Below are 16763 nucleotides of genomic sequence, written 5' to 3'. Positions count from 1 at the left end.
GGGAAGAAGCTGTTCAGGTGGACGGTACGAAGTTGTTCAGGGCGGCGGTTGTTACAGGGGAAGAAGCTGTTCAGGTGGCAGGGGAAGAAGTTGTTTGTTGTTGGCGACGGTACAGGGAAGAAGCTGTTCAGGTGGCAGGGGAAGAAGTTGTTCAGGTTGCCGGGCCAGGAGTTGTTGAGGGGCGGTTGTTGGGAAGAAGCTGTTCAGGTGGCGGTTGTTGAGGGCGACGGGGAAGCTGTTCAAGTTGTTCAGGTACAGGGGGCTGTTCAGGTGGCCGGTTGTTGAGGGCAGGGAAGAAGCTGTTCACGGTACACAGGGGAAGAAGCTGTTCAGGTGGACGGTACAGGGGAAGAAGTTGTTGAGGGGCGGCGGTACAGGGAAGAAGTTGTTCAGGTGGCCGGTTGTTGAGGGGAAGAAGCTGTTCACGTTGTTGAGGGTGACGGTACAGGGGAAGAAGCTGTTCAGGTGGCGGTTGTTGAGGGCTGTTCACGGTACAGGGGAAGAAGTTGTTCAGGTGGCCGGTTGTTGAGGGCAGGGGAAGAAGCTGTTCAGGTACAGGGGAAGAAGCTGTTCAGGTGGCGGTTGTTGAGGGTACAGGGAAGAAGCTGTTCACGGTTGTTACAGGGAAGAAGCTGTTCAGGGTGCGGTACAGGGAAGAAGCTGTTGTTGAGGGCGGTACAGGGAAGAAGCTGTTCACAGGGAAGAAGCTGTTCAGGTGGTGACGGTTGTTTGGCGGAGGGCGGTACGGAACAGGGGGAAGGGGAAGCTGTTCAGGTGGCGGCGGTTGTTGAGGGCGGTACAGGGGAAGAAGTTGTTCACAGAGGGAAGAAGCTGTTCAGGTGGCGGTTGTTCAGGTGGCCGGCGGTTGTTGAGGGCGACGGTACAGGGGAAGAAGTTGTTCAGGTGGCGGTTGTTGAGGGCGACGGTACAGGGGAAGTTCAGGTGGCGGTTGTTCAGGTGGCTGTTCAGGTGGCCGGTTGTTTGTTGAGGGAAGAAGCTGTTCACGGTACAGGGGAAGAAGCTGTTCAGTTGTTCAGGTACAGGGAAGAAGCTGTTCAGGTGGCCGGTTGTTGAGGGCGACGGTACAGGGAAGAAGCTGTTCAGGTGGCCGGTTGTTGTACAGGGGAAGAAGCTGTTCAGGTGGCGGTTGTTACGGTACAGGGAAGAAGCTGTTCAGGTGGCGGTTGTTGAGGGCGGTACAGGGGAAGAAGCTGTTCAGGTTGTTGAGGGCGTTCAGGTACAGGGAAGAAGCTGTTCAGGTGGCCGGTTGTTGTTGTTCAGGTGGCGACGGTTGTTACACGGTACAGGGGAAGAAGCTGTTCAGGTGGCCGGTTGTTGAGGGCGACGGTACAGGGGAAGAAGTTGTTCAGGTGGCCGGTTGTTGAGGGCGACGGTACAGGGGAAGAAGCTGTTCAGGTGGCCGGTTGTTGAGGGCGACGGTACAGGGGAAGAAGCTGTTCACAGGGGGGTACAAAAAGCTGTTCAGGTCAGGTGGTACAGGGGAAGAAGTTGTTCAGGTGCCGGTTGTTGAGGGCGGTACAGGGGAAGAAGCTGTTCAGGTGGCCGGTTGTTACACGGTACAGGGGAAGAAGCTGTTCAGGTGGCCGGTTGTTGAAGGGTACAGGGGAAGAAGTTGTTCAGGTGGCCGGTACAGGGGAAGAAGCTGTTCAGGTGGCGGTTGTTGAGGGTGACAGGGGAAGAAGCTGTTCAGGTGGCGGTTGTTGAGGGCGACGGTACAGGGGAAGAAGCTGTTCAGGTCGCGACGGTACAGGGAAGAAGTTGTTCAGGTTGGCTGTTCAGGTGGCGGTTGTTGCTGTTCAGGGCAGGTGGCGGTTGTTGAGGGCGACGGTAAGGGGAAAAGCTGTTCAGGTGGCGGTTGTTGAGGGCAGGTACAGGGAAGAAGCTGTTCAGGTGGCCGGTTGTTGAGGGTACAGGGAAGAAGCTGTTCAGGTGGCCGGTTGTTGAGGGCGACGGTACAGGGGAAGAAGCTGTTCAGGTGGCCGACGGTACAAGGGAAGAAGTTGTTGAGGTGGCGACGGTACAGGGGAAAGCTGTTCAGGTGGCCGGTTGTTGAGGGCGACGGTACAGGGGAAGAAGCTGTTCAGGTGGCCGGTTGTTGAGGGTGACGGTACAGGGGAAAGCTGTTCAGGTGGCTGGAGGTTTTGGTCTTTCCTGCACGTTTCCTTGCCCTGGGGTCATTTTGATGTATAATTTAAGTGTTTTGCCCGAGTGAAAAACGTGTGCGATTTTTCTCATTCATATGAGTGTAGCTAAGCTAAGCTAACTAACTTTGTATGTAAATTAAATCAAATCAAATCAAATCACATTTTATTTGTCACATACACATGGTTAGCAGATGTTAATGTGAGTGTAGCGAAATGCTTGTGCTTCTAGTTCCGACAATGCATTAATAACCAACAAGTAATCTAACTAACAATTCCAAAACTACTGTCTTATACACAGGGGATAAGGGGATAAAGAATATGTACATAAGGATATATGAATGAGTGATGGTACAGAGCAGCATAGGAAAGATACAGTAGATGGTATCGAGTACAGTATATACATATGAGATGAGTATGTAAACAAAGTGGCATAGTTAAAGTGGCTAGTGAAACATGTATTACATAAAGATGCAGTAGATGATATAGAGTACAGTATATACGTATATATATGAGATGAATAATGTAGGGTATGTAAACATTATATTAGGTAGCATTGTTTAAAGTGGCTAGTGATATATTTTACATCATTTCCCATCAATTCCCATTATTAAAGTGGCTGGAGTTGTGTCAGTGTGTTGGCAGCAGCCACTCAATGTTAGTGGTGGCTGTTTAACAGTCTGATGGCCTTGAGATAGAAGCTGTTTTTCAGTCTCTCGGTCCCAGCTTTGATGCACCTGTACTGACCTCGCCTTCTGGATGATAGCGGGGTGAACAGGCAGTGGCTTGGGTGGTTGAGGTCCTTGATGATCTTTTTGGCCTTCCTGTAACATCGGGTGGTGTTGGTGTCCTGGAGGGCAGGTAGTTTGCCCCCGGTGATGAGCACAAGATGGCATCTCAGATTATTTTGTATTTCTGTTATAAATGTTTGTACATATGAACATCACTATATGACCAACACTAATGATATTTAATTTGTATCTAACTGTTGCATGCAAATTGCTATCCGCTAACATTAGCTAGCTCAGCGCTAGGTAGCCTACCATTTCTCCCTGCTAGTTAGCTGCTCTTAGCTTATGTTGTTGTTGGCTAGCTGTTCATGGATTTTTGTTACATTTAATACACAGGCTGCTACTATCATTTGTTTGTACTGTTGTACAAGCTTTTGTTCATATAATGCATGGGTGTAATGTAAACTTACTCACTTGTGTACATCGCCTTGGTCCGTACAATTGACCTTATTTTAACGCCCCAAAAACGTAATACTTCCAGATCAACTGTAATGTCAATACCATTGTATAGCACAATTTATCCCCTTCACAACAGAATCAATTACATGACCTAAACGCTGCCCGGTTCTGCATAATTCAAGCAGGCAATGAGCCCTGTCGGGTCTTTTTAAAAATGGCGGGTGGGGAAGCGAAACTAATGCGTGATAGTGAGAAGGAGAGATGTTGTGAGGGAAAATTGCTTTTTGTCACTCGATCTGTCCAACTTATCACCTTATTGCCTCTAAAATGTAAATAAAACACTATAAGAGTTTATATAATGTGTCATTACATACAGTGGGGAGAACAAGTATTTGATACACTGCCGATTTTGCAGGTTTTCCTACTTACAAAGCATGTAGAGGTCTGTAATTTTTGTCATAGGTACTTCAACTGTGAGAGACAGAATCTAAAACAAAAATCCAGAAAATCACATTGTAGGATTTTTAAGTAATTAATTTGCATTTTATTGCATGATAAATGTATTTGATCACCTACCAACCAGTAGGAATACCGGCTCTCACAGACCTGTTCGTTTTTCTTTAAGAAGCCCTCCTGTTCTCCACTCATTACCTGTAGTAACTGCACCTGTTTGAACTCGTTACCTGTATAAAAGACACCTGTCCACACACTCAATCAAACAGACTCCAACCTCTCCACAATGGCCAAGACCAGAAAGCTGTGTAAGGACATCAGGGTTAAAATTGTAGACCTGCACAAGGCTGGGATGGGCTACAGGACAATAGGCAAGCAGCTTGGTGAGAAGGCAACAACTTTTGGCGCAATTATTAGAAAATGGAAGATGTTCAAGATGACGGTCAACCACCCTCGGTCTGGGGCCCCATGCAAGATCTCACCTCGTGGGGCATCAATGATCATGAATCAGAACTACAAGGCAGGACCTGGTCAATGACCTGAAGAGAGTTGGGACCACAGTCTCAAAGAAAACCATTAGTAACACACTACGCCGTCATGGATTAAAATCCTGCGGCGCACGCAAGGTCCCCCTGCTCAAGCCAGCGCATGTCCAGGCCCATCTGAAGTTTGCCAATGACCATCTGGATGATCTAGAGGAGGAATGGGAGAAGGTCATGTGGTCTGATGAGACAAAAATAGAGCTTTTTGGTCTAAACTCCACTCATCGTATTTGGAGGACGAAGAAGGATGAGTACAACCCCAAGAACACCATCCCAACCGTGAAGCATGGAGATGGAAACATCATTCTTTGGGGATGCTTTTCTGCAAAGGGGACAGGACCACTGCACCGTATTGAGGGGAGGATGGATGGGGCCATGTATCGCGAGATCTTGGCCAACAACCTCCTTCCCTCAGTAAGAGCATTGAAGATGGGTCGTGGCTGGGTCTTTCAGCATGATAACGACCCGAAACACACAGCCAGGGCAACTAAGGAGTGGGTCCGTAAGAAGCATCTCAAGGTCCTGGAGTGGCCTAGGCTGTCTCCAGACCTGAACCCAATAGAAAATCTTTGGAGGGAGCTGAAAGTCCGTATTGCCCAGCGACAGTCCCGAAACCTGAAGGATCTGGAGAAGGTCTGTATGGAGGAGTGGGCCAAAATCCCTGCTGCAGTGTGTGCAAACCTGGTCAAGAACTACAGGAAACGTATGATCTCTGTATTTGCAAACAAAGGTTTCTGTACCAAATATAAAGTTCTGCTTTTCTGATGTATCAAATACTTATGTCATGCAATAAAATGCAAATGTATTACTTAAAAATCATACAATTAGATTTTCTGGATTTTTGTTTTAGATTACGTCTCTCACAGTCAAAGTGTACCTATGATAAAAATTACAGACATGCTTTGTAAGTAGGAAAACCTGCAAAATCGGCAGTGTATCTAATATTTGTTCTCCCCGTACCTCTTTGAAGCTTTGTGTCGAATTTGATTTGGGTTTTTAGGGCGGTGCTAAAGTGATCTTAGAAGTAAACAGCAGGTTTTTAGGGCGGTGCTAAAGTGATCTTAGAAGTAAACAGCAGGTTTTTAGGGCGGTGCTAAAGTGATCTTAGAAGTAAACAGCAGGTTTTTAGGGCGGTGCTAAAGTGATCTTAGAAGTAAACAGCAGGTTTTTAGGGCGGTGCTAAAGTGATCTTAGAAGTAAACAGCAGGTTTTTAGGGCGGTGCTAAAGTGATCTTAGAAGTAAACAGCAGGTTTTTAGGGCGGTGCTAAAGTGATCTTAGAAGTAAACAGCGGCTGTGAGAATTGATGATCGCATGCAATGATGACGAAACAAATGACTAGGTATCCCCCCCTTACCCCCGTCACTGTCCATGTCTTGTTTTTAAAGGATGATAGAAGTGCTACACCTGGTGGAGAGTGATTATAATTCAGAAATAGTTGCTTTATGCGTGCTGTACGTTACGGCATGACACGTCAAGATGTAACGGAGGGTCAGTTTTTTCAACTTTTCTCCAATGCTATAGAGCCATTACCATGTCGATCAACGCTTGAATAGAAACCTAGTTCACACCCCAGATTTTGTAGTCAACACAGTCGCTACAGTCCCATTAGTTTTCTTTGTAGCCTCGTTTGAACGTTGCAGTTGCGCACATTTGTACGGATTGGGGTGAGGTTACGTTATATTGAGTGGTTATTTTGCACACCATCATCTTTAGTGATAAACTAGCTAACAGCTAACTAACCCAGTTCAAACCCTGATGCGTCATACTTGGTCTCCCAAGTGGCGCAGTGGTCTAAGGCACTGCATCACATTGCTAGAGGTGTCATTACAGACCCTGGTTCGATTCCAGGCTGTTTCACAACCGGCCGTGATATGGAGTCCCATAAGGCGGCGCACAATTGGCCCATCGTTGTCCGGGTTATTGTAAATAAGAAATTGTTGCCTAGTTAAATAAAAAGGTTAAATAAATATGCTATACATACACACCTAGTAATACATATATGTTTTTGCAAAGGCAATTAGCTAGTAGATTCTTCTAGAGATTGTTGAATTGACTTGTACCATTTACACAAAAGTATTTTTTTTGTGGCATTTTTCTGACACAAACTTCTCTCCCAGCACAATGTGTCTGTGCGATGTCATCACCTGGTCTAGAGGGGCTGCTATAGGCCCTGTAGTTCCATTAATCACCTGGTCTAGAGTGGCTGCTATAGGCCCTGTAGTTCCATTAATCACCTGGTCTAGAGGGGCTGCTATAGGCCCTGTAGTTCCATTAATCACCTGGTCTAGAGGGGCTGCTATAGGGCCTGTAGTTCCATTAATCACCTTCTCTAGAGGGGCTGCTATAGGCCCAGTAGTTCCATTAATCACCTGGTCTAGAGTGGCTGCTATAGGCCCAGTAGTTCCATTAATCACCTGGTCTAGAGTGTCTGTTATAGACCCTGTAGTTCCATTGATCACCTGGTCTAGAGGGGCTGCTATAGGCCCTGCAGTTCCATTAATCACCTGGTCTAGAGTGGCTGCTATAGGCCCAGTAGTTCCATTAATCACCTGGTCTAGAGGGGCTGCTATAGGGCCTGTAGTTCCAATAATCACCTGGTCTAGAGGGGCTGCTATAGGCGCTGTAGTTCCAATAATCACCTGGTCTAGAGTGGCTGCTATAGGCCCAGTAGTTCCATTAATCACCTGGTCTAGAGGGGCTGCTATAGGGCCTGTAGTTCCAATAATCACCTGGTCTAGAGGGGCTGCTATAGGCCCTGTAGTTCCAATAATCACCTGGTCTAGAGTGGCTGCTATAGGCCCAGTAGTTCCATTAATCACCTGGTCTAGAGTGTCTGTTATAGACCCTGTAGTTCCATTGATCACCTGGTCTAGAGGGGCTGCTATAGGGCCTGTAGTTCCATTAATCACCTGGTCTAGAGTGGCTGCTATAGGCTCTGTAGTTCCATTAATCACCTGGTCTAGAGTGGCTGCTATTATCCCTGTAGTTCCATTAATCACCTGGTCTAGAGTGGCTGCTATAGGCCCTGTAGTTCCATTAATCACCTGGTCTAGAGTGGCTGCTATAGGCCCTGTAGTTCCATTAATCACCTGGTCTAGAGTGGCTGCTATAGGCCCTGTAGTTCCATTAATCACCTGGTCTAGAGGGGCTGCTATAGGCCCTGTAGTTCCATTAATCACCTGGTCTAGAGTGGCTGCTATTATCCCTGTAGTTCCATTAATCACCTGGTCTAGAGTGGCTGCTATAGGCCCTGTAGTTCCATTAATCACCTGGTCTAGAGTGGCTGCTATAGGCCCTGTAGTTCCATTAATCACCTGGTCTAGAGGGGCTGCTATAGGCCCTGTAGTTCCATTAATCACCTGGTCTAGAGGGGCTGCTATAGGCCCTGTAGTTCCATTAATCACCTGGTCTAGAGTGGCTGCTATTATCCCTGTAGTTCCATTAATCACCTGGTCTAGAGTGGCTGCTATAGGCCCTGTAGTTCCATTAATCACCTGGTCTAGAGTGGCTGCTATAGGCCCTGTAGTTCCATTAATCACCTGGTCTAGAGGGGCTGCTATAGGCCCTGTAGTTACATTAATCACCTGGTCTAGAGTGGCTGCTATTATCCCTGTAGTTCCATTAATCACCTGGTCTAGAGTGGCTGCTATAGGCCCTGTAGTTCCATTAATCACCTGGTCTAGAGTGGCTGCTATAGGCCCTGTAGTTCCATTAATCACCTGGTCTAGAGGGGCTGCTATAGGCCCTATAGTTCCATTAATCACCTGGTCTAGAGGGGCTGCTATAGGGCCTGTAGTTCAAATCAAATCAAATCAAATCAAATTTTATTTGTCACATACACATGGTTAGCAGATGTTAATAGAGTGGAAATGCTTGTGCTTCTAGTTCCGACAATCACCAGTGATAACCAACAAGTAATCTAACTAACAATTCCAAAACTCTGTCTTATACACAGTGTGGGGATAAGGAATATGTACATTAGGATATATGAATGAGTGATGGTACAGAGCAGTTCCATTACAGTAGATGGTCTAGAGTGGCTGTATAGGCCCTGAGATGATTAATCACCTGGTAAACAGAGTGGCTAGTTATAGTGGCTAGTAGACATTAATCACCTAGTTAAAGGGCTGCTAGTAGGCCCTGAGTTGATCTAGATTGCTGTACAGTATAACATATGCATCTGAGATGAATAACAGTAAGTAACATTATATAAGGTAGCATTGTTTAAAGTGGCTAGTGATATATTTCCATCATTTCCCATCAATTCTCATTATTAAAGTGGCTGGAGTTGGGTCAGTCAATGACATCTGTTGGATTGCAGCCACTCAATGTTAGTGATTGCTGTTTAACAGTCTGATGGCCTTGAGATAGAAGCTGTTTTTCAGTCTCACGGTCCCATGGAATTCACCTGTGTGACCACTTCTGGATCCAATAAAACCAATAACAGGCAGTGGTTTTTGAAGATACCTTGATGATCTTTATGTTCCTGAGGGTAACAATCGGGTGGTGTAGGTGTCCTGGAGGGCGGAGGTAGTTTGCCCCGGTGATGGGTTTTGCAGACCTCACTTTTCTGGGTTACGGTTGCGGTTTTAGTAGTTTTACTGGGTTTGGTGGGTTTTAGTAGTTTTACTGGGTTTGGTTGGTTTTAGTAGTTTTACTGGGTTTGTGAGTGGGTTTGGTGGGTTTGGTGGGTTTTAGTAGTTTTCCTGGGTTTGGTGGGTTTGCTGTGGGTTTTAGTAGTTTTAGTGGACCAATTTGGTGGTTTTGGTGGGTTTGGTGGAACTTTTAGTAGTTTTACTGGTTTGGTGGGTTTTAGTAGTTTCCCTCTGCTGTGGGTTTGAAGTACAATCATCTTTTAGTTTTATGAATTAAATGTCCAATCTAGTATTCTGATTCCTAATTCTATGGTGCCATGTACAGTCCTCCCTGAATATGCATGAGCAATGACTAGGATGGTGCAAATCAAGCAAACCACTGTGGTTCGTCAGTCCCAAACTTGATGATTGAGTTGGGTGCTCCCTGCCCTTAGTCAAGAACCCCAGAAGCTTGGAGAGGGATTATAGCTACCCTTGTGGGTCACACCACATGGACCATGTCTGTGAGAGTTTTCATTAAGACAACCTGTATCCAGTACCCAGTTGCACAGGACCCCTCAAACCTCAACTGTGTAGGCGTCAGGAAAGTGGAGGCTCGAGACCCAGGGTCTCGAGCTGGAGGACTCCTGTCAGTACATGGTATTGATTCCCTTGTTGCTCTAGTCGATGAACAGCATTCTATTCCTCCCATGAGGTATTCCTCTTGTCCAGGTGGTTAGGGCAGTGTGCAGTGTGGTTGAGACATCGTCTTGGACCATTTGCAAAGATGGAATGTTTTTTCAAAAGGGTGATCAGGTAGGGTGGAGGTGATATCCAGCTTGTCTCTCAAAGCACTTCATGATGACGGAAGTGAGTGCTCAGGGGCGGTGTTCGTTTAGTTTCAGGCCTAAGCTTTCTTGGGAACAGGAACAATGGTGGCCCTCTTGAAGCATGTGGGAACAGCAGACTGGTATAGGGGTTGATTGAATATCAGGCCTAAACACACCGGACATAGTTCCATTAATCACCTGGTCTAGAGTGGCTGCTATAGGCCTGTAGTTCCATTTCACCTTTCAGGCGGCTAAGGCCCTGTGTTCCATTAATAACCTGGTCTAGAGGGGGTGTTAGGCCCTTTAGTTTCAGGCTGTACTTTGTTGGAACACTAATTGCCTCTGGAAATAACAGTGTTACTTTAGTTTCAGGCCTAAGGGGGTGTTACTTTAGTTTCAGGCTAGGGTATACATTAGTTTCAGGCCTAAGGGGGGTGTTACTCCTCTAGTTTCATGCCCACAGCTCTGTGCACTTTAGTTTCAGGCAGAACTTGTTACATCTGGTTGGATTTCATGACCTATGGGTAGGTGTTTGTTGATACTTTAGTTTCACGGATCCAAAGGCGTCTCTTTCAACCACACGGATGGAATTCAACTTGTAGTTTTCACAACAGGCCAATAAAACCAATAATCTCAGTCGTTTTACAAGATACCGATACATGTTTGGGGAACAACAATCAAGGTAAGTGATCAGTCGGAACTCCCTTTTACTATTTCTATCTGGGTTTTACTTTAGTTTTCAGGGTTTGGTGGGTTTTAGTAGTTTTCACTGGGTTTGGTGGGTTTTAGTAGTTTCACTGGGTTTGGTGGGTTTTAGTAGTTTCACTGGGTTTGGTGGGTTTGGTGGGTTTGGTGGGTTTACTTTAGTTTTCAGGGTTTGGTTTGGTGGGTTTTTAGTTTCAGGCCTGGTGGTTTACTTTAGTTTCAGGGTTTTAGTAGTTTTACTGGGTTTGGGTTTTAGTAGTTTTACTGGGTTTCAGGGTTTGGTGGGTTTGTGGGTTTTAGTTTCACTGGGTTTGGTGGGTTTTAGTAGTTTTACTGGGTTTGGTGGGTTTGTTTCAGGGTAAAGTTATGATTTTATATGAATTAAATGTCCAATCTAGTATTCTGATTCCTAATTCTATGGTGACATGTACAGTATATGAATATGCATGAGCAATGACTTTAGGATGGCCTGCAAGGGGGCAAACCAATGTGGTCAGGCCAAGGAAGTGTTACTTTAGTTTCAGGCCTAAGTGAGGTGTTACTTTAGTTTCAGAACCCCAGAACCCGCTTGGAGAGGGGTTATAGCTACTTAGTTTCAGGCACCACATGGACCATGTCTGTGGAGTTTTCATTAAGACAACCTATTCCCACGGAGTTTCAGGCCTCAAGGGGTGTTACAATGGAGTTTCAGGCCTAAGCTGGAGGACTCCTTTCAGGCCTAAGCGCTGATTCCCTTGTTGCTTTCAGGTTTTTAATACGCTTGTTCATATTTCAGGCCTAAGGGGGGTATATACTTTAGTTTCAGGACCCATGTAAACAGGTTAACACCACATTCCAAATGCAAAGATGAATGAATGTTTTTTCAAAAGAATTGATCAGGTATTGGGGAAGAGTCATCCAGCTTTGCCTCTTCAGGCCTTCATGGGGGTGTTACTTTAGTTTCAGGCCTAAGGGGGTGTTACTTTAGTTTCAGGCCTAAGGGGGTGTTACTTTAGTTTCAGGCCTAAGGGGGTGTTACTTTAGTTTCAGGCCTAAGGGGGGTGTTACTTTAGTTTCAGGCCTAAGGGGGTGTTACTTTAGTTTCAGGCCTAAGGGGGGTGTTACTTTAGTTTCAGGCCTAAGGGGGTGTTACTTTAGTTTCAGGCCTAAAGGGGGTGTTACTTTAGTTTCAGGCCTAAGGGGGTGTTACTTTAGTTTCAGGCCTAAGGGGGGGTGTTACTTTAGTTTCAGGCCTAAGGGGGTGTTACTTTAGTTTCAGGCCTAAGGGGGTGTTACTTTAGTTTCAGGCCTAAGGGGGGTGTTACTTTAGTTTCAGGCCTAAGGGGGTGTTACTTTAGTTTCAGGCCTAAGGGGTGTGTTACTTTAGTTTCAGGCCTAAGGGGTGTTACTTTAGTTTCAGGCCTAAGGGGGTGTTACTTTAGTTTCAGGCCTAAGGGGTGTTACTTTAGTTTCAGGCCTAAGGGGTGTTACTTTAGTTTCAGGCCTAAGGGGGGTGTTACTTTAGTTTCAGGCCTAAGGGGGTGTTACTTTAGTTTCAGGCCTAAGGGGGGGGTGTTACTTTAGTTTCAGGCCTAAGGGGGGTTTACTTTGTTACTTTAGTTTCAGGCCTAAGGGGGTGTTACTTTAGTTTCAGGCCTAAGGGGGGGTGTTACTTTAGTTTCAGGCCTAAGGGGGGTGTTACTTTAGTTTCAGGCCTAAGGGGGTGTTACTTTAGTTTCAGGCCTAAATGCAGATATCTGTTTTCTCTTCCACTACTGAAATGAATTGTCATCCTTCAAGAAGTGTATTTGTGTGTTTCAGTCGAGGATCTAAGAGTTGTTTTAGTAATGTCACGAGGGGCTGGAAAAACCTCGATAGTGGCACTTGAATTGTATTTTTTTAAAATTTTTATGAAGAAACCCTGATGTGTGATTATAATGCAAATTATTAAAAGTAATTTAGTCATGAATTCGTTAAATAATTAATTGTGTTTTTAATATACCAGTGACAGACACTAAGGCAAGCTAGCATTGCCTAGCATTAGTATTCAGTGGGGTGAATAAGCATGTAACCTTGAGTTAGCGCATGGCCATTTACTGACATTTATGGTAAAGATGTGGGCCATTTACTGACGTTTATGGTAAAGATGTGGGCCATTTACTGACATTTATGGTAAAGATGTGGGCCATTTACTGACATTTATGGTAAATATGTGGGCCATTTACTGACATTTATGGTAAAGTTGTGGGCCATTTACTGACGTTTATGGTAAAGATGTGGGCCATTTACTGACGTTTATGGTAAAGATGTGGGCCATTTACTGACATTTATGGTAAATATGTGGGCCATTTACTGACATTTATGGTAAAGATGTGGGCCATTTACTGACATTTATGGTAAAGATGTGGGCCATTTACTGACATTTATGGTAAAGATGTGAGCGGTAATGTATTGTAACTCCAATTTAATCTAATTTAATTTGTTGCATACGCCGAATACAAACATAGTGAAATGCTTACCTACATACAAGCCCTTAACCAACAATGCAGTTCAATAAATAGAGTTTAAAAATGTTTTTGGACAAAATAAACTAAAGTAAAAAATTAAATGAAAAGTAACACAATAAAATGACTTAACTATAACGAGGCTATATACAGGGGTTACCGGTACTGAGTCAATGTGCGGGGGTACAGGTTAGTTGAGGTCATTTGTACATGTAGGTAGGGGTAACGTGGCTATGCATAGATAATAAACACCACCTAGAAGAGAGGGCTTGGATGGCAGGAAGCTTAGCCCCAGTGATGTACTGGGCCGTATGCACTACCCTCTGTAGAGCCCTTATGATTGGATACCGAGCAGTTGCCATACCAGGCGGTGATGCAAATGGTCAGGATGCTCTCGATGGTGCAGCTATAGAACTTTTTGAGGATATGGGGACCGATGTCAAATCTTTTCAGTCTCCTGAGGGGAAAAGGTGTTGTCGTGCCCTCTTCACAACTGTCTTGGTGTGTTCGGACCATGATAGTTTGCTGGTGATGTCGACACCAAGGAGACTTGAAACTCTTGACCCGCTCCACTACAGCCCTGTTGATGTTCCATGACCTCTAACCTCTCACCCATATTTCCACTACAGCCCTGTTGATGTTCCATGACCTCTGACCTCTCACCCATATCTCCACTCATCAACATGTTCCATGACCTCTGACCTCTCACCCATATCTCCACTCATCAACATGTTCCATGACTTCTATGCTGATTCCTCACACACTAAATAAAACAGACTGTCAGCTAAACATAGACCCACTGTCATTAACTTACTTCCACTGTATAATACAGTACTGTAGTCTAAACCCACTATCCAGTACTGTAGTCTAAACCCACTATACAGTACTGTAGTCTAGACCCACTATCCAGTACTGTAGTCTAGACCCACTATCCAGTACTGTAGTCTAAACCCACTGTACAGTACTGTAGTCTAAACCCACTATACAGTACTGTAGTCTAGACCCACTATCCAGTACTGTAGTCTAAACCCACTGTACAGTACTGTAGTCTAAACCCACTATACAGTACTGTACGGTAAACTCACTATCCAGTACTGTAGTCTCGACCCACTATACAGTACTGTAATCTAGACCCACTATACAGTACTGTAGTCTAAACCCACTATACAGTACCGTAGTCTAAACCCACTATCCAGTATCGTAGTCTAGACCCACTATACAGTACTGTAGTCTAAACCCACTATACAGTACTGTAGTCTAGACCCACTATCCAGTACTGTAGTCTAAACCCACTATACAGTACTGTAGTCTAAACCCACTATACAGTACTGTAGTCTAGACCCACTATCCAGTACTGTAGTCTAAACCCACTATACAGTACTGTAGTCTAAACCCACTATACAGTATTGTAGTCTAGACCCACTATCCAGTACTGTAGTCTAGACCCACTATCCAGTACTGTAGTCTAAACCCACTATCCAATACTGTAATCTAAACCCACTATGCAGTACTGTAGTCTAGACCCACTATCCAGTACTGTAGTCTAAACCCACTATCCAATACTGTAATCTAAACCCACTATGCAGTACTGTAGTCTAGACCCACTATACAGTACTGTAGTCTAGACCCACTATCCATTACTGTAGTCTAAACCCACTATACAGTACTGTTGTCTAGACCCACTATACAGTACTGTAATCTAGACCCACTATACAATACTGTAGTCTAGACCCACTATACAGTACTGTAGTCTAAACCAACTATACAGTACTGTAGTCTAGACCCACTATCCATTACTGTAGTCTAAACCCACTATACAGTACTGTAGTCTAGACCCACTATCCAGTACTGTAGTCTAGACCCACTATACAGTACTGTAGTCTAAACCCACTATACAGTACTGTAGTCTAGACCCACTATCCAGTACTGTAGTCTAAACCCACTATACAGTACTGTAGTCTAAACCCACTATACAGTATTGTAGTCTAGACCCACTATCCAGTACTGTAGTCTAGACCCACTATCCAGTACTGTAGTCTAGACCCACTATCCAGTACTGTAGTCTAGACCCACTATCCAGTACTGTAGTCTAAACCCACTATCCAGTACTGTAGTCTAAACCCACTATCCAGTACTGTAGTCTAAACCCACTATCCAGTACTGTAGTCTAGACCCACTATCCAGTACTGTAGTCTAGACCCACTATCCAGTACTGTAGTCTAGACCCACTATCCAGTACTGTAGTCTAGACCCACTATCCAGTACTGTAGTCTAGACCCGCTGTCAGTTCAGTTCCCCTATGCCTCAGTACCAGAACAAACTATCGTTAGCTGGACAGGGAACAAAATGTTCCTCGTCTATTAGACGCTATTAGTCATTAGACTAGGAGTGTTGTTTTATGCAGGGTGTATTAGGCTATTAGTAGACAGCTAGGTGCAGAGTGTGTGTGTGTGTGTGTGTGTGTGTGAGTGTGTGTGTGTGTGTGTGTGTGTGTCAGAGTCAGTATTTCAGGTAAACCACACGACCTAACCCTATCCCGCAGCACACATCACACAAACCACACTGCTATTAGTACTGTTATTAAATGGGAAACCTTTGTACTTAACATATTCTCTCTCTCTCTCTCTCTCTCTCTCTCTCTCTCTCTCTCTCTGTCTCTCTCTCCTTTTCTCTCTCTCTTTTTCTCTCTCTCTTTTTCTCTCTCTCTTTTTCTCTCTCTCTCTGTCTCTCTCTCTCTCTCTCTGTCTTCTCTAGGTAGTGATGTGTGCTATTAATACTGTCAATAAACGGAAACCTTTGTACCTACCATTCTCTCTCTCTCTCTCTACTCTAGGTAGTGATGTGTGGATGCAGACTGAGAGGTCTCTGTTCAGTAAAGCGTTGACAAGCCATGGAAAAGACTTCCCTCTCATCCAGCAGATGGTACTGTAACAGTACTAATGTTAAATACTGATGTTAAATACAGTAACAGTACCTATGTTAAATACAGTAACATTACTGATGTTAAATACAGTAACAGTACCTATGTTAAATACAGTAACAGTACTGATGTTAAATACAGTAACAGTACTGATGTTAAATACAGTAACTGTACTGATGTTAAATACAGTAACTGTACTGATGTTAAATACAGTAACTGTACCGATGTTAAATACAGTAACTGTACTGATGTTAAATACAGTAACAGTACCTATGTTAAATACAGTAAAATTACTGATGTTAAATACAGTAACAGTGCTGATGCTAAATACTGATGTTAAATACAGTAACAGTACCTATGTTAAATACAGTAACAGTACCTATGTTAAATACAGTAACAGTACTGATGTTAAATACAGTAACAGTACCTATGTTAAATACAGTAACAGTACTGATGTTAAATACAGTAACAGTACTGATGTTAAATACAGTAACAGTACTGATGTTAAATACAGTAACAGTACTGATGTTAAATACAGTAACAGTACTGATGCTAAATACAGTAACATTACTGATGTTAAAAACAGTAACAGTACTGATGTTAAATACAGTAACAGTACTGATGTTAAATACAGTAACAGTACTGATGTTAAATACAGTAACAGTACTGATGTTAAATACAGTAACAGTACTGATGTTAAATACAGTAACAGTGTTAAATACAGTAACAGTACTGATGTTAAATACAGTACCAGTGTTAAATACAGTAACAGTACTGATGTTAAATACAGTAACAGTGTTAAATACAGTAACAGTACTGATGTTAAATACAGTAACAGTACCTATGTTAAATACAGTAACAGTACCTATGTTAAATACAGTAACATTACTGATGTTAAATAC

At 44.1% G+C, this 16763-nt stretch overlaps 1 protein-coding gene across 1 annotated transcript in view; it reads left to right on the top strand.

The window, feature by feature from the left end:
- The window catches only part of LOC115124542 (uncharacterized), a 49783-nt gene that overhangs the window by 27313 nt on the left and 5707 nt on the right, over positions 1–16763 (top strand). Inside the window, exon 7 of the mRNA XM_065026008.1 lies at positions 15775–15863. Within this exon, the coding sequence (XP_064882080.1) occupies positions 15775–15863 (89 nt within the window). The remainder of the gene's footprint in view (positions 1–15774; positions 15864–16763) is intronic.

The sequence above is a fragment of the Oncorhynchus nerka genome, linkage group LG12, assembly GCF_034236695.1.
Source record: "Oncorhynchus nerka isolate Pitt River linkage group LG12, Oner_Uvic_2.0, whole genome shotgun sequence".
Taxonomy (NCBI): domain Eukaryota; kingdom Metazoa; phylum Chordata; class Actinopteri; order Salmoniformes; family Salmonidae; genus Oncorhynchus; species Oncorhynchus nerka.
The sequence above is the reverse complement of the archived record's forward strand: the minus strand, read 5'-3'. Positions and strand labels throughout refer to the sequence as shown.